The sequence below is a fragment of the Sceloporus occidentalis genome, unplaced genomic scaffold (assembly GCF_023333645.1).
Source record: "Sceloporus occidentalis isolate IW3139 unplaced genomic scaffold, rSceOcc1.0.p SCAF_6, whole genome shotgun sequence".
Taxonomy (NCBI): Eukaryota; Metazoa; Chordata; class Lepidosauria; order Squamata; family Phrynosomatidae; genus Sceloporus; species Sceloporus occidentalis.
The window spans coordinates 55,091,079-55,117,733 of record NW_028316986.1 but is presented as its reverse complement, the minus strand read 5'-3'; the positions used below and the strand labels follow the sequence as shown (position 1 = coordinate 55,117,733).

General features: G+C 38.5%; 1 protein-coding gene across 4 annotated transcripts in view; it reads left to right on the top strand.

Moving 5' to 3' along the window:
- Window positions 1-26,655, top strand: part of LTBP1 (latent transforming growth factor beta binding protein 1) — a 262,829-nt gene that overhangs the window by 66,868 nt on the left and 169,306 nt on the right. For all 4 annotated transcript variants that reach the window (XM_089529704.1, XM_089529702.1, XM_089529706.1 and 1 more), the window contains one exon: window positions 18,748-18,915. In XM_089529704.1, coding sequence (XP_089385830.1) covers window positions 18,748-18,915 — 168 coding nt within the window. The remainder of the gene's footprint in view (window positions 1-18,747; window positions 18,916-26,655) is intronic.

The window sequence follows — 26,655 nt, the reverse complement described above, 5'->3', positions numbered from 1 at the left end:
TGTGTAGGGGTAAAGTCAGAAAAGCTAAAGCGCAGAATGAACTCAGGCTTGCTAGAGAGGTTAAAGACAACAAAAAGGGCTTTTTTGGATATGTCCGCAGCAAAAGGAAGAAGAAGGAAACAGTAGGGCCACTGCGTGGAGAAGATGGCAAAATGCTAACAGAAGACAGAGAAAAGGCAGAATTACTCAACACCTTCTTTGCCTCAGTCTTCTCAGAAAAGGAAAAGGGTGCTCAACCTGAGGAAAATGGAACAGAGGACAGAATAGGGGAATTTCAGCACAGAATAAGTAAAGAGATAGTACAGGAATACCTGTTTAACCTAAATGAATTTAAGTCTCCAGGACCAGATGAGCTACATCCAAGGGTATTAAAAGAACTGGCAAATGTAATATCGGAGCCATTGGCAATAATCTTTGAAAACTCCTGCAAAACAGGAGAGATCCCAGCAGACTGGCGGAGGGCAAACGTTGTCCCCATCTTCAAAAAGAGGATCCCAACAATTATCGTCCAGTTAGTCTGACATCAGTACTAGGAAAGATTCTGGAGCAGATCATTAAACAGAGAGTCTGTGAACATCTAGAAGGCAATGCCATAATCACAAAAAGTCAACATGGGTTTCAGAGAAACAAGTCATGCCAGACAAACCTAATCTCTTTCTTTGATAAAATTACCAGCTTGGTAGATGAAGGGAATGCTGTGGATATAGTATATCTTGATTTCACTAAGGCCTTTGACAAGGTTTCCCATGACATACTTGCAAACAAGCTTGTAAAATGTGGGCTAGACAAAGGAACTGTTACATGGATCTGTAATTGGTTGACTGGCCGAACCCAAAGGGTGCTCAACAATGGCTCCTTTTCATCCTGGAGAGAAGTGACCAGTGGGGTCCCACAGGGCTCTGTCCTGGGCCCAGTGCTATTCAACATCTTTATCAATGACCTGGATGACAGAATTGGGAGCATACTTATCAAATTTGCAGATAACAAAGGAGTTATGTGGTCCCTATAACTGGCCCCAGTTAGCATTCTGGCTGTGGCATTTCTCATCCACTTCTCTTGGATAAGAAGCAGAGGTACAATATATCTATATATCTATACGCACGCACGCACACACGCACATACACCATAGACCAAGTTAGGTATAAACAAACTGAGGCAGTTATAAAGGAGAAGAGGTAAAGGTCTTGCCTGAAAGAAGAAAATAAAAAGGACCATAAACTCTGGAAAAACAAATGTAAGTTAACACTAAGGCATGTAGGTGTGGGGAAGAACCCCAAACATCAAAATATCAGAAATAGTTTCATAATTAGATGACAGTAACATGTGATAATTTTTAAAGGCAGATGGAGATGCTGAAGACAACTTAAGTGCAATGGTATTCACTACTGGATTATGTTGGACAGATATTTATGTTGAAACACAATTTTTAAAACTCTTTTTATTATACAGCGTGCCCACGGGAAGAGCCCATTGTGTGCCCTGGAAGAATTAATGGGGTGTGCGCACCGCTGCGCCATCGCACACCACGGGTGCGAGCCCCATTAGTTCCTATGGGGCTTCAGCATACACAGATTTCCCCTTACGCGGAGGGATCCAGAACGGATCCTCGTGTCAGGGGAGGGCACACTGTAATTGTTTTAGCTGTATTTTGTTTTGATCTGTTCTGTGAACTGTCTTAATTCTTATGTCAAGAAGGAGGTGCGATCTTGACACACAGGAGACAAGATTGCATTTCAAGAGCAGATTGACAAATTGATACATCGCTAAGGCTGGCTAGTATATTCTCAAAATTTATTCAGAAAATTATAGTTCAATTGGTCAAAAGCATAATTTAAATTCAGAATCACTGTATAGAAGAACAGACTTCGAAGAAAATAAATTAATATAGTTTCTGCAAAGAAAAATCTTGTTTCATCAATATTTTGAAGTTTTTGAGAATGTCAGCAAGTATACATGATGTGCACAGACATTCAACAGTATTCAAAGAGAAAGTTGTGTTAGTCTGTTTTTCCATTAGCACCTTTGAGACGAAGTGAGATGAAGAAATTTCTAGCATCAGCCATCTTAAACTCAGTCTGATGAATGGGTTCATGTAGATTTTCAAGAACACAGATGATAAAACAGAGCCACATAGAACCTGCAGGTACAACCGGCCAAAGCAAAACTGTAAACTTCCAGCATCACCTAAAATTCAAGACAGTTAAGACTTTCCCCAATATTTTGAATTAGAAGCTGATTGATTCCAAGAAAATGTTTACCAATACGTCTGATATACTTTTTTTAAAATCACAATACTAAAATTTCCAAAAATCAGATGTTTTTGGTAGGGATTTTTACTGCTACTGAAAGGGAGCAGATTAGAACATCTGCTTTTATTAATTCAGTTGTGAATAAAATTAACAGACATTTGTTCTCTATTGAAGAATGTGGATTGATTTGATTGTTTTTAAAGAGTTTTGGTGTTTGGACATACTTAGTCTAAAATATTTACCATTTAACTTTTCTTTAGAGATTCATGTCAATGGCTGAAGAACACATTTTGTAATGTTATGCTGGATGATTCAGTTGAATTTAATGCCAGATTTTGGACTCCCCCCCCCCACACACACACACACACTTAATAGTTACCAATTATATGAACATTGATTGTATATTGTGGGATTTGGGTTCTCTATATTAAACATTAAGGCAAGAGATGATAGAGTTGTTTTGGCTTTGGTGGTTTCCTATTTTGTACTAGGAAGTAATTACTAAGTAGACCATTTACCAATAATAAGATGCCTTTCATAATGGTATTATTTCAAAATATTTTGTTGCAAAATTACTACATGAGTATATGGGATAGAATTAACTCTTTAGTGAATGAACTATTATAGAGTGAAATTTTTTATGAAGGTATATTTGAACTAAAACCATTAGTGGGATCCATTGCTCCAATGATAGGTAAGATACCCGCTGCCACTATAGATAAATGATGTCACCTGAGAGAGGGTTCAGGTTTGCATATCTGGCAGTCTTATTTGGGGAACATCAATTTGTGTACATTCCTGTTTGTGTACATGACCTGCCCACTCCCATGCTTCCTAAATTCTGGCTAGCTGACTTATTCAATACTGATACGTTGTTTCTGAGGAGTAATAGAGATTGTCGGTGAAAGGTTTGGGGGAGGTTAAGATTCAAACCACATGATGCTGTAATTATGTAGCTATCAACTACATCTCCTTATTACTGTAAACAGAGGGGGCCTATGCTAGCAATTTTTATTGCAAAAAAGAGACCCTTTTCTGTGAATATACAATCAAAACTGTAGGTGGAGAGACACATTCAGATTTATACCATAGTGGGGGGGAGCAAGGTTTAGCCCCCAGATACTCGTGTTAGGGTTGTAATCTGCACTGGCCTCTGTGCTGAGGGATTTTGGGAGCTGTAGTCCAGACAGTAATTTTCCAAAGTTTTGAAAAATGATACCTGTGAAAGTTCTCCCATGTTATGTGTGCACTTTTTTTCAAACTGGGATGGTTGAAGAAATAGCTGAATCATGATCAAACAGCTTAACAGAAACAAGAAGAACTGTTGTAGTGTAGAGAATTTGTCTTTGATTCAGGCTGAAGCTTGGAAGATTCACACATTTTCTCCCATCCACTTAGTTCATTTTTCTAAAGCCTCAAAATGCTTCACATAGGCGGGTTACAAACCGCCATAAAGTACACGCTCTGCGCATACTAGGGTTAGGAAGGGCCGTATTAGGGTTAGGAAGGTTCTTACCTTCCTCGCGGCCCTTCCTCCCAGTATGCGCGGAGCGCATCGTAAATGGCGGCGGCGGGAAAACGGCCCCTTGAGGGCCGTTTGTAACCCGCCATAGTATCAGTGATTCCTATAACCATCCTACAAGGTAGTAATATTATCCTTGTTTGTAAATCAGAGAAGATGGAGGCCTAAGGCTGATAATAGTGGCTTGTTTATAGAAACATGTGGCTGAGGGGTTTCTTAAACTTGAGACATTTCAGCTAAAAGCCAGCTGAAAAACTGTTGTTTTTCTTTGATCCAAGTGATAGAATGAATAATTCTCAGCTTGTTTCAAACTTACCATATATACTATAAGTAGACCTCAACTAGACTTCATGTATAAGTTGAGGTCAGCTTTTGGGGCCAAAATTATGGGTATTCGTATGGCCTGAGGGTCAGATATCAGGAGGCAGCTCAGGTGGGGAGGGGCTGCAGGGCAATCGATCACCCTTCCCAGCCTGTCCCCAGCTGGGTTTTGCCCATGGAGGCAGAATCAACCCAGCTGGGAAGAGGTTGTAGGGCAGTCAGTCACCCTTCTCAGCCTGTCCCCAGCTGGGTTTTGCCCATGGAGGCAGTCCACCTGGGAAAAGGCTTGATGGGACAAAGGCTTGTCCTTCCTCCTACCATATTAACACATGTATAAGTCGTCCCTGGTTTTTTGGGGTCAATTTTTAATCTATTTTTTTTCTATGTAAATACAAGTATATACAGTACATACTTTCACTTGTTAGAGTTTTATGTTTTTGTCAGCCAGTTCTAGGAAATCATTGCATATATTAGAATGCTGAGCAAAACATGAGATTCCAGCACAAGTTGATAATTTGTCTGCACTGTCCCAGACATTTCCTGCCACCAGCATACAGCATGGTTGCGGCAGAAATCCTGATTTCAGGCCTCTTGGGTTTGCCTGCGTGGAAAAAAAATAAGATCATTGTCTTATTTTCTCTACTGTTACCTATTTTTTGCTAAGCTGAATTTGGGAATAGAACATTTTAAGCTGCCAAATTTCCAGAGGGCAATAGAACAGTGGATACTTCCTTCCCTAGGAAGAACCAAAGGGCTCAGTTCTGACCTTTCACCCTGGAGACTGGACAATAGAGACACATCAGTAATTATTAGAAGAAACAACAGATGCTTTTTTTTTTTGAAAAGTGCAAAGTTTACACAATAGATGATAACTATAGACTGAGAGCTCACATTAAAAGATGTGTTTAAAAATAAATATGGAACAGCTGTTCGAATTATTGGGCATTGTAGATGTTATGCACTGAAAATAAGTCATAGGCTCCACAGAAGAAGAAAAATGTGATAATCTAATTCAGGGCCATGAAAGTAATGCTTGTCAGGTCATAACACCTTTATTTATAACATGAGACATATGAAACTACATACATATGTAAAGTAACTCTGGGGCAGTACAGACTGGCATTTAAACATCACCCCTTTTTGCTGGGCAGCATTACCGCAGCAACCAAATAGAGCGGTAACACTTCGCAGCAAAAAAGGAGCCACCAAGAGCGACTCCTTTTTGTGACGTCGTAAGAGCTGCGTCACAGCCCTTACAATGACGCTTCCTTGCTGAGATGTGTGGGCGCTCTCTACACCCCCATGGGGTGCTGCTGCTGAATAGTGGCGCAGCCAGCATGTAGTAGGGCTTGGGACCGTGCGGTTGGTGCACAGTCTTGAGCCCTACTATCATTGCCAGGACATCATGTCCTGGTGGTGTGTATCGGGCCTTAATCTTCAGCATGGTACTGTTCAAAGTAATTTCTTACCAATTGTGATGCATTACTTTGAATCCACTCATCAAATCCACTTAAAAAAACCTCTTTCAGGCACTCCCTGGTCCAGTGTCTGATAGCATCTTCCAATCTGCCTACATTGAAGTGCTGTTCCCTAAGGCTTTCCTTCATCCAATCAAATAAGTGATAATCTGATGGTGACAGGTCAGGGCTGTAAGGCTGAGATGCACCAGTGACCATCCCATTTGTGCAAGAAGAAGTGATGTTGCCAGTGAAGTGTGGAGTCATGCATAATCATGGTGATACTGATTACATTCAGCTGTCTCTGTGGTCTTTTCTTATGGAAGGCTTTTCAGAGTTTCCAGAGTGATGCAACTTAGAGGGTTGTTGTTCATTGTTGTCCCATACTTGAGGAAATCAAGCAGAATCATTCTCTTGTAATCCCATAAGACATTCACCATAATCTTCTGTGCTGAAAATTAAAAGATATAGCCGTGTTAGTCTGTAGAATCAGTATGTAGAGAGATCTTGTAGTACCTCTGAGAGAGGTAACTGAAAGAAAGAAATTGGCAGCATGAGCTTTTTGTGGACTTCAATCTACTTCCTCAGATACATTTGAATCTGTGCATCTGTGCTGAGTGCTGACTTTTAAATTTCTAGGGTGTAGGGGAGGTGGAGTGCCACCACTCGATGGATTGATTCTTGGTCATACAGGTTTGCCTAGGCCTCATCACCAGTACAAACATTCCCCAAAAAGGTGTCAAAAGCTCCAAACACACATACCCTCTCCTCTCTTTCAAATCAGATGTAAATTGATGAGGAATCGCCTTTGTACACACTTTCCTGTGTCCAAGGTTGTGGATAATCTGCTTGACAGCACTGTGGCCGTAGCTAATTTTCTCAACAATCTCTCAGACAATTATATGCCTATCTGGGCAAATCATCTCATCATGTCAATGGCTGCTGTTGATAGCCTTCTACTCTGTGCTTGGCTTCAACACTGCTTTCACCTTCTTTAAACCTTTTCACCCATCTTCATACATTATTCTTATTGATTGCCACCTCACCATACACATTTCTGAGCCTTCTGTGGATGTCAGCAGCAGTACATCCTTCTTTGGTCAAAAACTCAATGGCTGCTTTTTGTTTCTGCCTCATATACATACTTATTCAACACCTGGTGGTGTAATAGCATCACATTTGGATTAACAGATTCAGAGAAAATGGAACACAAGCATTACTTTTGGGCCCTCTTAGAATTCTTATGAACTGATCTTTCCATCTTTTAAAATGTATAATAAACAGGTGGTTGCTGCAGTTTTAGTTCCTCAAAGCACTGATAAATGTAGGTTAAATTTATTCAGGAATGGATTTCAAAGTCTCCTTTAGTGAATTACCATTTTTTCTGTGCCGCAGAACAGATCATGGACAACATATTGTTGAGGGATGAATTTAATAAAAGACACATAACTGTATATGTTATATGTTGTGTCTCACAATGAAAGTATGTGCTTCTCTCCTTTTCAGTTTGATTCTTCACATGATTCTAAGGCTAAAATGTTGCTATGGCAGAAATTAAAAACTCATGTTCAAAACATCAATCATTTCTGTATTTATTGTTGCATCACTTTAAAAGCCCCATGCTTTATAGCAAATCTTTATATTAAACACTATTTCCCCTCTTTAAAATATGGAACACATGGATTTACAAGTCTCCAAATGTACAGTGTGGCTTGAAATTTTGAATCTTTTGATTAAAGCTTAGCTTTAACTGTAGAACTTATGCCATTAAAATATAACACGTTTTTATCCTGGGAAAAACTGTGTTGTATAATTGCTTCAATTTTTAGAGCAAAAATCAAATGTTTTCTAGCCAACTAATAATTCAGAGGGTTTTTTTTAGTGATTATTTGGTAGTTTCTTTGAGTATGCACAACTAGTAGTGTACATTTTATACACTCAAAATACAGTATTCATAATATCTACACTGGCTGCTTAAGCTTGTGCAAAGGCTAGATACTGTGTCAATACATACAATGGTCCCTTGTTATTCGCTGGGGCTTGGTTCCAAGATCCCCCGTAGATAACAAAATCCGTGGATGCTCAAGTCCCATTAAATATAATGACATAGCAAAATAGTGTCCCTTATAAAAAATGGAAAATCAAGGTTTGATATTTGAAATTTATACTTTTTTGAACATTTTCAAACCATGGATGCTTGAATCCATGTATAAAAAAATCCATCTATAAGAAGGGCCAACTGTATTAGATAAAAGCCAAATAAAAACAATCAGCAATGTCTTCCTGCAGTTATGCTAAAGCAGCCATTCCCCCCTGTTTGTAATGTAAATCTCCATTACGATGTATTGAATTTTCCAAAGTGAGTGAGAGTAGTGAGCACTGGTCAGCCAGTGCTAATAGATGTTTAAAGTGCCTCAACAGTTGCTGCCTCAAGACTCAAACTTCTTTCCTTAACCATTTTGGGGTATAGTGCTAAGACTGGTTTCAGAGAAACCATGCCCCCTGGCATGCTGTCACTGAGCCCAAATCCTTTCCCATTGATATTGAGACCAAAACAAAGCAGATTTAGCTGTTCCTGTGACAATTGGTGAGAATGTTTTAGCTGCAGATTTCATGGAAAAGGCACAGTTAGCCCTTGAGATCTCTTCCAACTCTGTGATTCTATGTTTTAGGATTTGATTGTGGGGTGGGACTGGCAAGCGACAACTGGGAATTGTCCTTTCCCTTCCACAGTTCTTAAATTTCATTTTACAGTACAGTGGTGTATCTCTGATCCTCAAGATACAAGTGCTCTGAACCCTGGTTGTATATGGGCAGTATATTTAACTTGCTTTTGGCTGCCATATTTCAGCAGTACAACATTGCCAAAATTGCATGATCCCATAATCCTAAAAGCCTATGCAGGGAAACAGTTATTCAAGGAACTTTGCATTGTTTAATGTTCCCTACATTCCAAAGCCATCGGAGGTTCCAGGAGCAAAACTAGAGTTTTGTTTCATTTGGAAGAAAGATCATTGGCAGATTGCAATTCTAAGCACACTTAAGTCCCACTGAACACAACCATAGGTTTGTTCTAACAAGCCTATGTAATATTTTTTGTGAGCTGCACAGGGTACATATTATTGAACAGCCTATGGAAATATACTTAATAAACATAAATATAGTTGCGTGTAGAAATATACTACCACAGCATACTGCAAGGAGGACAACCATTAATCCCTCCAGGCCTTTTTAAAAATTCAGCTCATACGTCTTTGTCAGCGCAACCATCACAAAGGAGCCACAAGATCTCTCTAATATTTCTTAGTATACCTCCAAAGTGACCCAAAGCAGCTTTATTTTGGCCTGTCTGTATAGGCTCATAATTTGACAAAGAAAGGGGAGGGGAGAAGCAGCACATGACATCTACCAACTCATAAATAGTTTCTTTATGTGTTTGCAACCATTCATGTAATTCTAACTGCCTTTAAGCAGTCCTGTATGTATAGGGACCAATAGTGTAGTGCATTCAGAACACCACAGGAGCACTAAAGGCTCAGAGAAGAATGAGTGAAAACAATCTGGAAGTTATGATTGCAGTAGTCTCTTGACAAAGTCAATATGCTGTTCTAATAGCCTTGTTGAGATTTTATCAACTGTTCTTATCCAAGCCCATGATTGTGATGTGCATAACACACTGTTTTAGAAGTCCCTATGTGGGTAAAAAATCAACAGTTCTTAAGATCCAGAACGAGCTCATACAGAAAAATGATCATAGTCCATCTCTCTCTCTCTCAAGCTCCTTGTCTGTTCACATGCTGGCTCTGAAAGTTTGCACCTTGAGTTGAGCACTAGTGACAGGATGAAACTTTTAGTATATCATTCACCCCATAGCTTAACAGTACCCCTGCCTCAGCTGATGGAAAGTACCTTGATTGTGCTGTTAAAACCATCTGGATTAATTTTCTGTGAAAGCTCAATATTCAGGCAAAGGTAGCCATGTCAGGAGCTGCTCAAGACACAATAGCTGGCATGAAAACCATGTCATCATCAGCTGAATCTCTGTGGCAGGTCCCACACTATTTATTTTTTCCACCTGATTGGGAAAATGGAGGCCTGGCTGTTTTTTCTTTTTGGTAATTCTCATAACACGTTCCGTACATTAAGTGCCCAGGTTTTGCCCTGCAGTGGCTGTTCTCCTTTGCAGGAAGGATGGACCTGAGAAAGTGATCTGCCTGACAACAAAGGAATCCTAATGGATTTATGCATCAACTCAGGAGTTTCCAGTGCTTTCAGTCAAGTGTTTGTCTTTATTAAATTTCTGTTAATCCACTTCCTGGAATAGAGAGATGAACAGAGCAGTCAGCATGATTGCTCCTAGAAGTAGGGCAAGTACTTTCTAATGTTGTATATCTTGTTTGGATCCTTGATGTTCTGGGATGCTGGGGCTGATAAAAGATGACTAGAATTTAACTTGCAAAATACTTGAACAAAGTTTGATTTAACTGAAAGCCCATTATTGGGCCTATTTATAATTGTGCTGGTGGTGAAAATATTATTCTACCACACCACTTTCTGAGGGAAACATTCCATGTGGCTGTTTGAAAGTCTGATCTGGTAAAAAGAAATCACAGGGCACCCATTGGGACACATTTGTCAAGCACATTCTCAGCAAAAAATCTTTCACATTTGGCTTGACCACTTATTTACTGCATATTTTAACAGCCCACTTTAAAATGCAGCAATAAAACAACACCTGAAAAAGCAGAATATAAAACAAGGAAAAAACCTCTACTATATAAATCTAAATTAACAACAGCAGAATGAAAGCATAAAGGTGTAAAATACTAAACCAGTTCTAAAAATGCTTAAAATATAAATATGTCTTCACATGGTGTCTTGACTTTGCTCCTGGCATTGGAAAGACCATAATGCAGACACCAAGCAAATCTCTCTGAAGTTAGGTCTAACTTTTAAAGTGATTGAGCAAATTTAAAGTGACTATTCAGGTAAGTGCCTTCTAGTATGTCATCTAGTCTGGTTTTGTGGAATTGGTCTCAATTGTAGTGACATAGTTCTTGAAGGAGGTCAACATATCATTCTTGAGCTCAGTCATTGCTCTTTTTGGCCTATAACTGCTGGAAAGGATGGGCTGGCTTGGTCAAAGAGGTTATCAATGGCATTGTAAGGTCTTTGTAGGTCACTCCCGAACAAAGCCTCCTTAGACCCAGAACATTATAACATATAGTGCAGTGATGGCGAACCTATGGCACGCGTGCCAGAGGTGGTACTCAGGGCCCTCTCTGTGGGCACACATGCTGTTGCCCTAGCACAGAGTTTGCCATGGTTTCTTACTAGAAAGCCAGAGGGATGTGGCACTTTGCAATAAATAAGTGGGGTCCAGGTTGCAGTTTGGGCACTCGGTCTGTAAAAGGTTCACCATCACTGATATCTGTGGTAAAAATGTTATTGAACAAGATATGGGAGAGATTAATCATTATCAACCTTCTAGCACTTTGGAATAAACTGAATCTTTTTTAACCTGGATTCTGAAAAAGATTTGGAGCTGAAACTATCATGGGCACTCTGAAGAGGTGGGAAATGTAACCCTGTTAGTTTTACTGGATCTCTTTATAACCATGGTCTCTCCCTCTCTGAAAAGTTTATCTGGGTTGGGAGTAATGTGATACTTTTCAAAGGTAGTTTTACTTTTATCCTATGGCTGATTCGAGGAGGAGGTGGTGGTCATTACTTCACTGTGGCATTTCTTGTATAGAGTCTTCCATGTTCTTCAACATCCTGTTGAAGAAATGGATCAAAGGATGGGTGGATTGGCTGCATGGATAAAAAGATGTGAGAAAAGAATGGGGCAGCATATAGGATTTTTATGAATATGACTTGGATATACTGATATATGGATGTTTGTGTGCACACAACTGTGACAGTGATAACAGGTTAAACCAAGAATGCAAGACGATGTTACCTTGTGTAAATTAATCTTAATAGAAGTTAATGTGCAAATACTATTCAAATGTTGAGTATTGTAAAAGCAAATCAAGCAGTAGAGATGGCTGCGTATGACGTTAACTGAAAAAGATCACAAGAGGAAGGATATATATGAAATAACTTCCCTGTACAATTGTGTGGATGAAAAAGGTGATTGTAAAACAAAAAAGGTTGTGTTTTATGGCGTTATTTATGCAGTATCAGCCTTTCTTTTGATAGCTTTAAAACAAATCTTCTGGGAAGAGTTAATCTGGATGTGATAGTAAAGTAACAGGGACAGACACACTTTAGGAAATAAGTAATTTCCTCTTTAGAGTGTTTTATCAGCAGTTTAAAAGACAGAAGAGATCACCAAAAGGAGTTTGAAAAGCTTATTATTTTAAAACTGCAAATATACATGCATATTGTAGCTTGAAGTTTGCCATATTTTTTCTCAGTTGCATTTTACAGCAACATGAAGAACAGACCCTAGAAAAGATGTAAACTTCACATCAGAATGATGTGTATTGCAAAATAAACTCCATTTAACCCTTCAAATGCATGTATCCTCTCCATAAGCATGCCAGCAGCCTTGATTTGGTTGGTGCCACTGACATCACTTGTATCGACTTTCCAGGTCCTGTAATATATTGTCAGTTTACCATTACCTTTAATGTAATATGCCTGTACTTTTGCAGTTTCACAGAGAGGCTGGCATGGCACAGTCTTCTTTATGACAACAGCCTTCCAGTGACCTCATTAACCAAACATCCCAAGACTTCTATGGCAGCAAAATCACACTCCAAATGGAACAAGATTCACCTAGGATCCTCAGTGCTTTCATAGTTAGAAATCTTGCAGCATATAATAATCCTACATCTATTTTCAGTCTGAAAAGATTTCTAAAGCCTTACTGATGAAACAGAAAATATAAAATAACAAGTTTTCATGTTCATAAAAACAAGAAAAATGTGTTTAAAATCTGTCCGGAATCACTTCATGGAGGATTAATATTATAATAGGGGGGAAAAAATCTACAAAGCTAGCTTATGGAATTCCTTCACCTTATATAACCCTATCTAGGTATGGCCAAAACAGCTGTCATGGCCATCTGGTGATAAACCTTGCCAAATGCCCATTCCTCCACTTGTTTTTTCTATAACGGCATAACAGACCATGATTCAGTGTGTCACAGTGAGCCTTGTATTGGATCACATTTAATTTCTGATGTTGCTATTAAATTGTCAGACTTCCAGGGTGGATACTGTTGGGCTTTTTGTGTGCCATTGCACAGCACTGGGTACACTGCCAGTACTAAGCTTAAAAAGGAAATATACTAATACATGCTAGTTATCTGCAGTTAAAATCTCACCAATTCTGTGTTTTGGATTTTGAGTTTTTGCTGCATTAATCGAAGATTCTTCTACTCACAGAATTCTACACACCACTGGGATGAGAAATGTTCCTTTGGTGATGAAAAACTCCTTCCATACACATGGAGGATCCAAACTCATCCATTGACTGTGTAATTTTAGGCAGGTCACTGTGTCTTATCCTCAGGAGAGGAGAGGGAAGAGATTACAAACTGGAGTTTCAGAAACAAAAGGACTATGCATCAGCATTATTCTCTTTCAGCTACCCATTGGTAAAGGATCAGATCTGCATTTGCATGTGTCCCTGTTTATTCTTCAGATGTAATGGGACATTCATGTGATTTATACTTACAGAACACAGACCTTAACTAGGAATCCTGATACCGAAGCAGCGTCTGGGTCCGTCTTTCTCCTTTACAGTTTCAGGTTTTAAGTTGCTATGCTCACAGAAGTAAAACAAAACAAAACAAATAAAACAAAAAAGAAGCCTTCTTCATCTTTTTCTTAGATGTACTGTACCTTTGGCAGCCTTCTCTTGTTTTGCATATGAGTACCAGCCTGAATTGCCATGAAGTTTAAGGTAGCTCTCAAAGAGATTGTAGGGGTCCTCATCTTACCCATCAGTTTATGGTTCTAAGCAGACCTCTGATCTGCTTGATCTGTGGTTCCAAAACAGCCTACAAAGACTCTTCCATGGATTGTTAGGATACATGTGCATGGGAATGTCTCATACTTATTGCTAGTTCACCATTTTACAAAAGACATTTATGACATTTATTGATACACAATAATGTCTGCAATGGTTTCATGGAAGCTTAAATTTCATGAGATGCTCCCAATCTCCAAAGAAGACCTCATCTGATGTGTTCTTAAGCTCCCAAACATCTTAATTCAGGAATGGGGAGCCCTCTTTCTTTATCATGGGCTAAAGAGAAGAAATTAAACAGTAAAAATGGGTATTTTAAAATGTCAGTTGGTTTGTTCTACACCTTCAAAGGTTTCCTGAGGGTAGTGGTATCCCCAGAGCTTAGAATTTAGATTTGAAGTTAATTTAATAATGTTTAATGTTAGAAATTGGAAAATTAATTCACTATCATAGACACTAAAAACTGAATTAGTTTAATGAATTAGTTTATTGTTAATTAAACAAATAGAAACAGTAGTGTTGGGCTAGACCATGAGGTTCATAGAGAATGGCATATTGGTTGTCACTGTTGACCTTAGGGGAGCACATTTGTTACTGGTTCCTTGAAAAGAGCTCTTATATTCCTTTTAAAAATGTCCTCCAACCTGGAATATTTTCTCACATAGATTCCAAAGCCCATAATATGATTGTAGCCTGGAAATAGTGGGAATCCAACACATCTGGAAATTCTGGTTGGACAAGGCGATTGCAAAACATGGGACCTCATCTTACAACTTCTTCCATTGAGTTGGTCACTGATCTGCATCTTTCTAACCCTGAAAACGTGTATTTTATTCTTCAAATGCCTTTGTTTGTTAAAGGTTTTTCAAAGATGCACAAGAGACACGTGTTTTGCATGTAGGAGGCAGGGATCCCAAATCTGTGTCATCTGCAGTTTTAAGGATCAAATATCCAAGAATCCTACTTTTATCTGTACCCACGTTACATTAAATTGTATAATTGAAAAGGTGTGGGTAGGGAGAGGGTTAGTTGACTGGTGGTTCAAAAGCAGAAATGGAATATTGGGGAGAGAGAGAGAGAAGTGGGGGTGGATTTGAGGACAACATTTTAATTATTCAAGAGCTTAGTACTCTATAAATAATACACTAAAGAATTACACAGGGATTCATTGTGGTTCCCTCAATGATGTTATATAATATTGTATATTATACCATAATGTACAAAAGACAGCAGTCCAGAATATAATCAGTAGAGGAGGTGATGTTAATCATATTGCACCCCACTCCTGAGATACTCAAAAACATCTTTCTATACAAGTCCATGGTGGGGGAGGAATACCTGTCTCTGAGGTCTGACATACAATTAGGGCCTAAATATTATTATCTAATAATGGCAAATTGTACCATAATATATGATAGCAACTAGTCCAGAATATAATCAATAGAGAATTACTGAAGATTGTCACAATACACTCCAACCTGGAAGGCTCCAAAACCTTTCCTTCTATACTGACCTATGTGGGAGGGGAACCTACCTTTCAGGCCTAAAAGGTCTGATATTCTGGAAAGGCCCTAGGTCTCCTGTTAATCAAGCAAAGCATTTGCTCTCCAAACTCATCCCATTCCAAGACTTATATTCCATCTTTTTTTCCTTCTTTCACCACAAACTTTGCTCTTCTCTGCTGACCTGGGGTCTAGAGATTTTCTTCCTCTTCTTCCCTACTGTGTATCACACCAGTTAGCCTGCCTAATAACAGAACCATGTGATACATTCCTTCCAATTTCAATATTTCTTCTCCTAAGACTTTTATTTTTCAGGATTTCTTTTTGTGCTGAATGACAGGGTGAGAGGCACTTACTATAACAATGTCCCAGTTCGCTAAAGCATATTTTAATATCAGCATTAATTGGGGAATCTAGGAGGTTAGGCAGAATCACTGAGGGGGGGGGACCCAGAAAATTAATAATTTAATCAATTCATTCTCAGTGTCCTAGTTAATCCATTCTTCCAGAGCTCTTCTCAGAGGAGATGTTGCTCAGCACAAATCAAGATGTTTTTCAGAAAGGGGTCAGAGTTGCTTCTGTGGGCTGTCATTTTCCCGTTTATGCGTTATTGCTTGCTTAAACACATTTGCCAGCAGTAAGAGACTTTTCTTTACCCTGTTATCATAGAAAATTTAGGTAAAGAATTAGTTGACTTGTTTTTGTCATGATTCAAGAATTCAAATCTAAATTATTGTTAAATTTCATCTGTACTGGCAGAGCCCGATTTACACCATGCTGTGGCACTGCTGAATTGCAATGGAGATCTCTAGTACAAGATTTTTGCCAACCAGGGTCAGCCCGATAGTGATTACTCAACCAAGCATGTTGTTTTAATTAGATCACTTCCTAAAAGGAAAAAAGTTAGCAAAAGGCATGTTAAAATAAAGGATTGAAATTGTTATGGTTTTTCTAGGAAATGGTTTATTTTTTTTCTATCAAGCCATTTCCAAATAAAATATAAAAATGCTGTATTTTTTTCCAGAACTGACGTAGAAGTTTGAAAATTGACCATCTTACCAACACACAAGAAATGTTGTGCCTATTTGTCAGGAAAGATGTGGAACTCGTTCCTAGAAGTAGCTTGCCATGAGAAAAGTGAAAACTTTGTTTTTAAATGAGCTGCAAATAGCAAAATTAGAGCAATGAATAAATGATGGTATTTTTATTATGTCTTTGCTGTGTCTACTTCAAGTATGCTTCAGAGCAAAGGTTCTCAAAATATGAGGAAAGCTTTCCTAATGATGTGCTAGGGAAGAGTTGAACTTCTCTGTAACCGTTCGCGGTGTTTCTTTGCACGAGGAGGAAAAATAGTACTTTTGTCCAGTCTGTCTCTATCAGTGAAATGCAGAAAGCACTGTGTACAATAAGGATTGTGCAGGTACTGGTGTGTGTCATCAAGTCATCAGCTATATCCCTCCCCTTCCTTTGGACTTGCTGGTGCATAAAGACTGATGAAAGGAATGATCAGAGCTAGGTAAATTATTGGTTTCTGTTTTGCCTTAAGGGGACATACATATGGCAGCTGCTATAACATAAAATTAAAAGTGTGGAAAGTATCCTTCAAAAGGAACCTGCCAAGTCTTAAGTAGTAAACCAGCTGTGCAGACGGTAGTGCATATATTTGTTCCATAGGCAACCATGTAGATGCAAGGGTCATGTGTCCTCTGTTCATATGTGGTAGTATAAGCACGTTAAGTTCCCTCAGGCAAACAACATGCAAATGTACCTAGTTGCATTTGGGAGAAGGGGATTTTTGCAGATTTTAATACTAGGTTGTCAATGTTTACTATAGGAAACATGTCTGTTTATGGTAAGCTGGGGGTATTTGCTATGTACCTGATAGACAAATAGTTTAATGTGACTGGCTGCTAATGTATCAGCTGGTTTCTTCCATTCACTCTTACTAATAGCCAAAAAAATAGTGTAGGAATCTAATTCTCTGCTGCTAGAAAGCATTCTCCATTTTGTTAAGCATTATCTATATTTTCTCTTTGGGCATTTATACCATCAGATAAACCAGCCAATCATTACTTTTTGCATAGTTGTGGCAGGATCAGGAATGAAAATGGCTACTTGGAACAGACGTTAGTATTGTGAAGAATCTAGGTTTGGATACTTTGGGTAACATAATTGTTATAATTTATAATTAGTAATAATGAAGTTGCATTACAACAGTTGCAAGAAAAGAAAGTGAATTGTTTCATACATTTGTCTAAAAAATTTGTCATATTTTTTTTAAAAGAAAGAAAGAGTAAGATAGAAAGGAGCTGATTACTCAAACACATCTTTTATCTATCGGAAAACTAGAGATTTTATATGTTTTCTTGCCTTCTAAGAAAAGAAATTGTTTGGCATGAGAGCAGTGCAGATTGCCTCTTCTTCTGTATTTGTATTAACCTACTGCCTGAATACAGGTTTGAACTGGGTTTTGCAAAACTTTTTAGGTTATAGTGGCTCCTTGTAGTCTGTATTAATATTTTATTGATGGGTCACACCTAGTTTTTCCTCTCAGCTTCTGCTGGCTGCAGATTGGTTCTGTCTCTTTTAATAGTATGTGCATATGGTTTAATACGTTGACTGAGGCAGTGAGGTATATTTTTGGTTAAATTTTATTATGCCTATGTTTGATATACTGTAGTTACTGTATGCATTTTGTATTTATTAACTGTCTAAGTGTTGATGTCTTGAAATGGTGTTAACAGGATTATTGTTGTATTTTGTTGTTATATAACTTTTCCATATTGTTGACTTCTGGTATTTTATTTGATGCCACTGTAGTTGTTACCTATGGTGATGTTATTAGCTGCTTTATTGGTTGCTTTCCTTTTCCTTTTTCTGGGAAAAGCTGGGGTACAAATGGTTACATGGGCTGATGAGGAAATCAGACTGAAACACTTAAGGGGTGTGCTTGAAATACATGTACCTTGAACTCCCATTCCTTTTCTTTTTAGTGACAGATTTAGCTTAGGAATGTTTATCCTATAGTTTTCTGTTGGCAGTCTTTCACAATTAAAATGTTGATTTAAGTGCTGGTAGTCAGTGGCATAGTAAAACCAAAATATGTAAATCCACATGAAGTAACTGTTCCAAGAATTGAGAGGGGGGGGAGGAATAAAGGGTCGCAGCTGCGTCACAGGATTTGTTCACTTCAGGCTGGGGTGCCAGGAGATTTGAGACAGATGTTTTCAGACATGCGGCATGCCTAAAACATTTCCAGGGGTTGGGCTACAAATAGTGACTTAATAAGTGTAGAAACAGGGAAAGTATGCAGCGCGAGAGGGACGCAAGAGTTTATTCACCCCTAGGTGAATAGCCAGTCGCTTTACATTACATCTGCCTGTCAGGGTTGGCTATTTAAGCTGTCATGCCCTTGGTATTGCTCTTTGACTGTGAATAAAGTGCAGCATTGTGATTACTAATCCCACTCCAGTGACTTGACTTTAAATGTGGTTTTGGAGTGGATCCCGGAGTCCTGTTTGCTAAGCTTCCTACTCCTGTTTCAGAGACACCACTGGATAGCGAGGAGAGAGCACTGAAGGCTGCCCTCCTCCACTTAGAACTTGTTGCTTTTTTAAAAAATCTTTTTTATTGTGTGTAAATCATCTGAAGGAAACCAATGGCTACCAAAGTTACCTGTTTGTTTTTCTTTTTCTCTTTGCCTCTGCTCCCAGTGGGAAATCACACTGGACGCATCAAGGTGGTCTTTACACCCAGCATATGTAAAGTGACTTGTAAAAAAGGCACCTGTCAGAACAGCTGCGAGAAAGGGAACACCACCACACTGATTAGTGAAAACGGGCATGCTGCTGACACCTTGACAGCACCCAACTTCCGAGTAGGTAAGTCTTACCAATCCATTTCTTGTCCTTGCTAATCCATTTTGAGATTAAACTATGTGCAAATATTTCTCAGTTTTTTCTTGAAAGGGTTTTAATAAGTGTCATGTCATCCAGTCTGTTGGATGCCTTCTTGTAGTTTTTGATAATCCTTCTGGTGTCAAAAAGGTATATAACTACCTAAAACCTATAGTGCAAAGTGTGTGTTTGTGTGTGCACATGCATGCATGAAAGAGAGAGAGAGAGAGAGAGAGAGAGCATACTATATATTAGTAACCTTTCAAAGAAACCCACAAGTTGGATGAAAAAATATGCTGAGATTGAAGGAAAATTAATGTTCTTTCAATTTGCTGGATTATTATTATTACTTATTATTATTATTTTGTTTAAAAGTAAAAGAGATTAAAATAAAAGAGAAATACTGTCAGTTGTTAGTAATTGTTTTATAAAAGTTGTAAAGTATTGTTTAAATGGTATTGCATAATTACCACAGAATCAGTTTCCCAACCTATAAATGAACTGACCAAGATAAATTCATTTGTTTAGAAGCAACTCAGGTTGATTTCGATGGAAATTAGTTTCATGTTGTTTTGTAGAATAACAGACAGAATGTTGCATAATGTATTTTACATTTGCTATTGTGCAAAACATTTCTCTCACGTGTTTTAGTCTATTCTAGTAACGTTATTTTTAGTTCTTGAATTCTTCAGACCCTTCAGTTTATACTCAGTTAAACTGTACATAATAAGACTCCTTGAAGCAGAAACAGAATGTTAGACTGGGTGGATAGAGACAGCCTAATTGTCTTTTATTGTGGTATGCTGTCTTCTCAGAACACTGTTCCCTACTATTTTGTTCTCAAGGTATTTCTAAAAGTGGTTGCATGAGGAGGAATGAAAATAGAAAGTACTTTGGAAAGGAGACATGCTTCCTATTGTGGGAGTTTAGCACTATTGTTGCTTTCTGACACAATAATACTGATGTACCACCCATGTTGATTCTACTAATCTAGTTAGAGTGCCCACACTTGGGATGAGGAATCAGCATTCTGAATATGCAATTGAGGATGTCAAGTGCTCCAAGTAATGGTCACTCACAAAATACTGTGGGATGGTTTGGATGTAATAATTTGGTATTGCATGCATAAAATTACTGTTATGTCCCTCTAAGGTTCACCTATCCTGTTTTACCCAATGACTTCCAATTCAGAAGCAACTATAAATTTATTTATTTTTACATCAGAACTGGGCAAATTATGGTTTGTACAAACTAAACTGCTAACTTCAGTTGAGCTATTTTGTTGTTGTTGTTGTTGTTGTTGTTGTTGTTCTGCTTTGGATACAAAATATAGCTGCCTGGTTCACATATAATGGCTAGCTGTGTCTTGTCAGAAAGTTGCATTTGAGGAAAGAGGGAGCTCATGGCTTTATTTAGCCTATGTATGAAAACGTCCTTTGGATTACATTATTAACATTCCTTGGTATAGATCCAAATTTTTCTGAGACAATTGGCCTGGGATACTGGAAGGATTGTATATATCCAACTTGATTAATACCTACAGATAGCTCCTCTATGAATTTGTCCAGTTCCTGTATATAGCTATCTGAATTGATGCCCATCCAATCTAAAGTTAAAACTTTGCTGAGCATTTATCAGTCAAGACTTTCATCAGTCTTAAATGTTCCACCATTCAATTTCAGATGATACATCACCATTGATGTAATTCATATGTAATTTTATATATAGTCAGTCCTCCGTTTTCATGGGGGATCCGTTCTGGACCACTACCTCCCCACGAAAACAGAGCCTTGCACACATTCAAGCCTCATAGGCTTGAACAGGGCATGTTCCTGTGCGTGTGCCCCATTAAAAATAGCAGAGGTCACCCCTCCACGGATTCCTAAGGTTGCGAATCTGGGATCCACGAGTTAGGAGGGGCGACTGTACTTACATCACATCTCTCCATAATTGCCTTTTTTCTAGTTAATGAAACAGATTAGAATTAATATGTACATAGAAAGCCATTAAAGGAATCAGTAGTTCTATGAGATATATAATACAAAACATGTTCAGATATTTTTGGTATGAGTTAAGCATATCACCAGGAGTGAAACCAAGGTTAAAACTGGGATTGAGAGTAGCCTGCATGGATTCAGTAGATCATAAGGGTCCATCATTATTTGAATGAATAAAAGTGAGAGAAAATAGTTCCTTAAGAAACTAGTAGGTGTGATCTACTAGCATGCCCAAGTTCATTCCTGTACTCTAATGCTCTGGTGCTGGCAGCGCCGGCTCATCCATATAGGACAGTGAACTAGGCAGCCGCCTAGGGCGACAAAATTCAGGGGCGGCTTGGCAGCTTTTTTGTATAATATTTTGTATAATTAAACAATATTAAAGTGAAAACTCATTACAGCAAGTGATGTAAAATCAAGCTACTAAATAATAATAATAATAATAATAATTTATTTATGTTTCCCTGCCTCTCCTGGTGGATCGAAGTGGGGTTACAGACTAAATAAAAGCACAAAGCGTTTACCTCAAAATTCAATTAAAAGCAGTTAAAAACAATAAAATATCCAACATCAGACAATAACAATAGCATCAACAAGCAAGGCAGGGATAATACACAGACAGGGGCATATCATTCATATCATATCAGGGGGGTATTCATATCAGGTGGGGTATGCTCGGCTAAAAGCTCGGTTTTAACTGCTTTTCTAAATGTTTCTAACAAGGCCACCGAGCGGATCTCCTCAGGAAGACTATTCCAAAGTCTCGGAGCCGTTGATGAGAATGCTCTTTGCGAAGTAGCAACATACTTAGAGGTTGCTATTTCCAGTAGGTTCTTACCTGATGTTCTAAGAGTGCGGAGCGGATTATATAGGGAGATGCGGTCCCGTAAGTAATTCAGGCCCAAGCCATGTAGGGCTTATATGACTGTTTCTTTGTACAATGACCAAAACATAAATGTGCAGCCCCCCCTTTGTCCGTGGTACGGTCACATGGTACATCATTCGCCTTCCACATGCGCCTTGAATGTAACCTCAGGGTCAACAGCCCCCTCTCCTCTCGCCGCCCACCCGCCTTACCCTTGATGCCACAACACGGAACGCCAGTCGTCTTGAGTTTACTGTTTACAACAAACTAGTCTGTTTTTGTGTTTTGCATTTTTGGTAGTGTCCATGCAATAATGTTTCGGTCTTTGTGTTTGACTGTTTGCCTAGTACGTTTAATATTGGTTTGCATTCTTACGACAAGTTTTAAACTAAGTAAAGAGGAAGTTTTAGTTGCTTAGGTGAGTACTCTATTTATTATTACATTATCTTAGGGGATATGGGGGGCGCACAGTCACCCTGTATCCTTTGTCTTTTATCATTACATAATTAGAAAACTAATTAGCTTTTTGACTAATTCTCAATACTATGATGAGAGATTGGAACCTAAGTTTTATGTCATGTTTAGCTTTAACAAACAAAACAGCAGAAATCAAGGGGTGAAAATAATTATGAGGGGTGACAGGAGGTGCCAAAATATTTCTTGTCTAGGGTGGTCAAATACCTAGAGACGGCCCTGGGTGCTGGTCAGATAGAATAGGTATTGCCTGTCAGCCAGCAAGTGAGCTTCAAAAGTGGCTACAGTTTCTGTCTCCTAGGAGTAAGGTTTTGCATTTGACTAATTTTGTGACTAATTTCCTTAGTTAAACTTTAGTCCTTTCAAGAAGTTCCTACCTCTTCTTTATATCACCCTGTTGCAAATTCCAGAGGGGAAAAAACAATAAAAAGTTAACCTTAAAGAGACACTTTAAAAACTATATATTCATCATGCCACAGGTTTTTGTAGGCAAGAATACACGTTGTCAGATTGATGAAGAGATTGCCTAAGAGAGCAGGATATAAATTATGAATATATGAAAATTTCTTCAAAGTTTTCTTTGTAACAAAGCAAGGCCAAAAGGCTAAGCATCATAACTGACAGCAATATTTTAATTTATTTATTTATGAAGACATATCTTACCAGATTTCAGGGTAGTGTACAAAAAAGATTAAGAAGTAATAATAATTGTAACAATATAAAAAGTCTGTGAACACATAAAACAATTTAAACAACTTATAACCATATACTTATGCAGACTTTGGCAACTTCTTTAGAACCCGAAGGCCTTGCTGAAAGGCTGTGTTTTAATTTGACACCAAAATCAAGCTAGTGTCTATGACCATTAGGTTCCACAGAAGGGGCATTCAACAACCAAGATGCCACAGTGAAGACATGGGAGCTGCAGACTAGTCTTCAGTGGCAGGCTGTGCACTCCAGTCCTCAGCTGCCCCCATCTAGTACATTGTTCCCACAGAGGAATACAGGGGGACCCTCTCTAACAGATCTCAGTTCTTATGCAGGCATACATTGGCAGTGGTGCTCCTTCAAGTATTGTGGTCCCAGATCATTTAGATTGTTTAGATTTAAAGATTATCTCAACTGCCTTGAATTTAGTTGGGAAGTATATTGTCAGCCATTGCAAGTCCTTTAAAACTGGTGCCATGTTGTTTCTATAGGTTGTTCCAGTCAGCAGTCTAGCTGCTATGTAGTGCTCTAGCTGTAGACTGAGTCATCTTCAAGAGCAGTCTTAACATAGAGTACATTGCAATATCTAATTGGAAGGTTACCACTACATGAACTACTGTAGCCAGGCTGTCTTTATCCAGGTGATGACATAGATGTTGAGTCAGTCAAAGCTGTCTGTAGGCATTTGAAGTCATGAAGTCCACTTGGGCTTCCAGTGATAGAGATGGATCAAGGAGTACTCTCAAGTTACATTCCTGCTCCTTTAGGAATACTGCAGGCCATTTAGCACACCTCATTTACTCATCTGCAGACCTTCCATTTCATCAGGATTCAGTTTCCATTTACTAGCCCTCATCCAGACCAACCTGAAACAACACTGAAAGGGATCTAGATAATCTATTTTTCTAATAATATTTGTTCCACCACCACGTGCTTCAACACCTTGTTCAAAAAGAGGAGAAATGGCATGGTAGTTCCTACATACCTCAGGATTCAGGGAGGTCTTCTTCAAGAGAGGGTGCAGCATACGAATTTTCAAAATGGTAGTCACTCCCCTTGATGCTGCATAGTGTCTCGATCAAGGGAAGTAATAGTGCTGCTCTGTTGCCTGTAAACAATATATTTGGTATTTTATTCTGGGTGTAAACTGGAGGCATGTAAGTATGTGCAGCAATTAGTGGATTTTTGATAGAGTGTAGTTGTCACAAGGGTCTTCCCATCAATACCTCAAGGCTACTTTTTTTTTAACCTCAGAAACATCTGAAGACTCCTCATGAATGGCACTTGCCCAAATCCACCCTTAATACATTTTCCTTAAATGGGCAAGGTCCCCAGTGTTCTCCTCTTGTAAGTTTAATATCTTTGGTAGTGTGTTTCCCATGTCTGTGTGGTTGTGAATTCATTCAGGAAGAAGCCTCTTTTGTAACAAACAAACCTTAACTTTGTTTAATAACATATAGCAAGAATATGTAGAATAGTTACATAAATTGTATGGTTACAATGGTTACAGTAAGTCAACAGCTGTAGGCAATTTTCTACTCAAATTCTATTCAATTCAATTCTAGTTAAATTCTATTCACTAAACTTCCCTAAATAGATCTCTGACTTCATGCATCTACCTAACTCTCTTTACTCCCTCAATGGAGCTCTAACTGAACAGCCCATTGAACTCTTCTAAACTAAACTGTCCCCTTTAAACCATCACTCATTCCTCCCTTTTATATCTACTCCTCCCACGACAGCTCCTCCTCTACAGCCAGCCTGAATTAAGATTGGCTATTGGGAAATCAAGTCTGTCCAGTCACTCTGTCACAGTGGTGCTTAGAAGTTGCACAGTGGTGTCAAGAAAGTGAATTGGTTCTGTGGATTGTTCCAGGCTTTGGTTGAGGATAAGGTGGAAGTTATTGAAATCCTGGTGGAACTTCTCATGTGATTGTTTTCCATATGGTCAAATTATAAAGATGTCCTCAAGAAATCATATTAACATTTCCTTTTGTTACATTTTCCAGATTCAGTTTTCAAAGAATGTGGAGTGGAAAAAAGGAAACAGCAGGGTGTGTGTTGAGGAACATCCCAGCTATTTTAAAAAATATAATTGTATGATTCATTCTTGCTCATAAGTCTATTCTAAGTTAATATAATATAGCAAGTTAAAACAACATAGGTAGCAAAGGTTTTATCCTTTCTTATTCATGCATCCCCTTTAGACTTTGTAATGTAAAAAGCTATGACTCTTTGCTCTTGAGTTGGCCACTATAGGATTAATGACTGATATTTCTTGTTGCTGCCTCATGTCTGATGGAAAGCAAAACATGCATAACACTCTGTTCCCCTTTGTCTATTTTCTGGTGAATTTTGATCTTCTCTACCCACTTTGCTGTACCCACTGGCTCTTACTTGCACTGTACTCATAGCTCGTGCTTCTGAAAATTGTCTGCACAGTACTTCCAGCTTATCTTTTAATTGTAACCTGCTGGGTCTTTCCATCTAGCTCTTTCCATGGCTGTTTTTGTCTTGCCCCTTACCATGCCACCTAGACCATTTTCTTTGCTCTGCTGACTGGCTTCTTGAATGCCTGCAACTAATTAGGGCATGAAGATGGTGACGTCTTCAGCATCTGAACATTTAATCAGCACCTAGAATTCATTGGTACTTCCGAACACGTATATCCTGTTGAACCAAACATTGTAGATGTTTGTCTACGTTAAAGGATTTTACAGATGAAAATGCTATATTATTAATATCAGAGAATTAGTGTGTTGAAATAATTTGAGTGTTGTGCTTAGGCACAGGAAGTGGATCAGACATAACAAATAAGCAAATAAAAGCAGGCATAACAAATTAAATAGTAGACTAGACTGCCAAATCAGACAGTGGAATAGACTACCTTGAAGGGTGATGGATTTTCTTCTTTGGAGGTCCTTTAAAAAAAAGGTTAGATGGGGATCTTTCAGGCTTGCTCTAGGTTTGTATTCCTCCATGGCAGGGGGCTGGACTAGATTGTAGCTCCTTCCAATTCTAAGCATACACATACAGCAGTAAGGTCAGTGATTCAGTCTTATGGTTGCTCTGCTTTGAGATTTACTCCAAAATTTAAAGGAGCTATCCAGAGTGCTGAAACCACTGTGGGAAAGGGGTTCAGGTTGGGCAGCTCCTTTAAGATTCAGTCTAAAACACAAGAGTGGATTTACTATCAGCAGCTGCCACTGAATAGGAAATCACTGCATTTGGATGCCCTCACTGCTTTAAGGCAGATGCACCTTTCTTTTCCAGGAGCATACTTTAAAAGCCAGCTTCTATAGATTTACATCAGATGACCGGCTTCTAGTTGACTTGTAGCTGTAATAATAACAAGAAACTTTCCTCACACTCCCAATAGCACTTTTGCATTTTAAATAAAAATATTCTAGTTGTTTTAGTTGATAATATGATAAACAGGTAAATATGCATTCAACACTTATCAAAAATTGCAATCAGTATTTGAAACATAATGCGGTGGTGAAAGATTGTTAGCTGAGCTAGCATTTAATTTGCTGATACATACATCCAACCTTCCACTTATTCAGCAGAGAGGAAACTGAGCTCATGTTAAAGCTGAGGAACTCAGTTCAAATTCTCTCTTGATATTATGCCTGTTTTGACCCTCAATTTGAAATATTTACTGAACCTTGAAGCTCACTG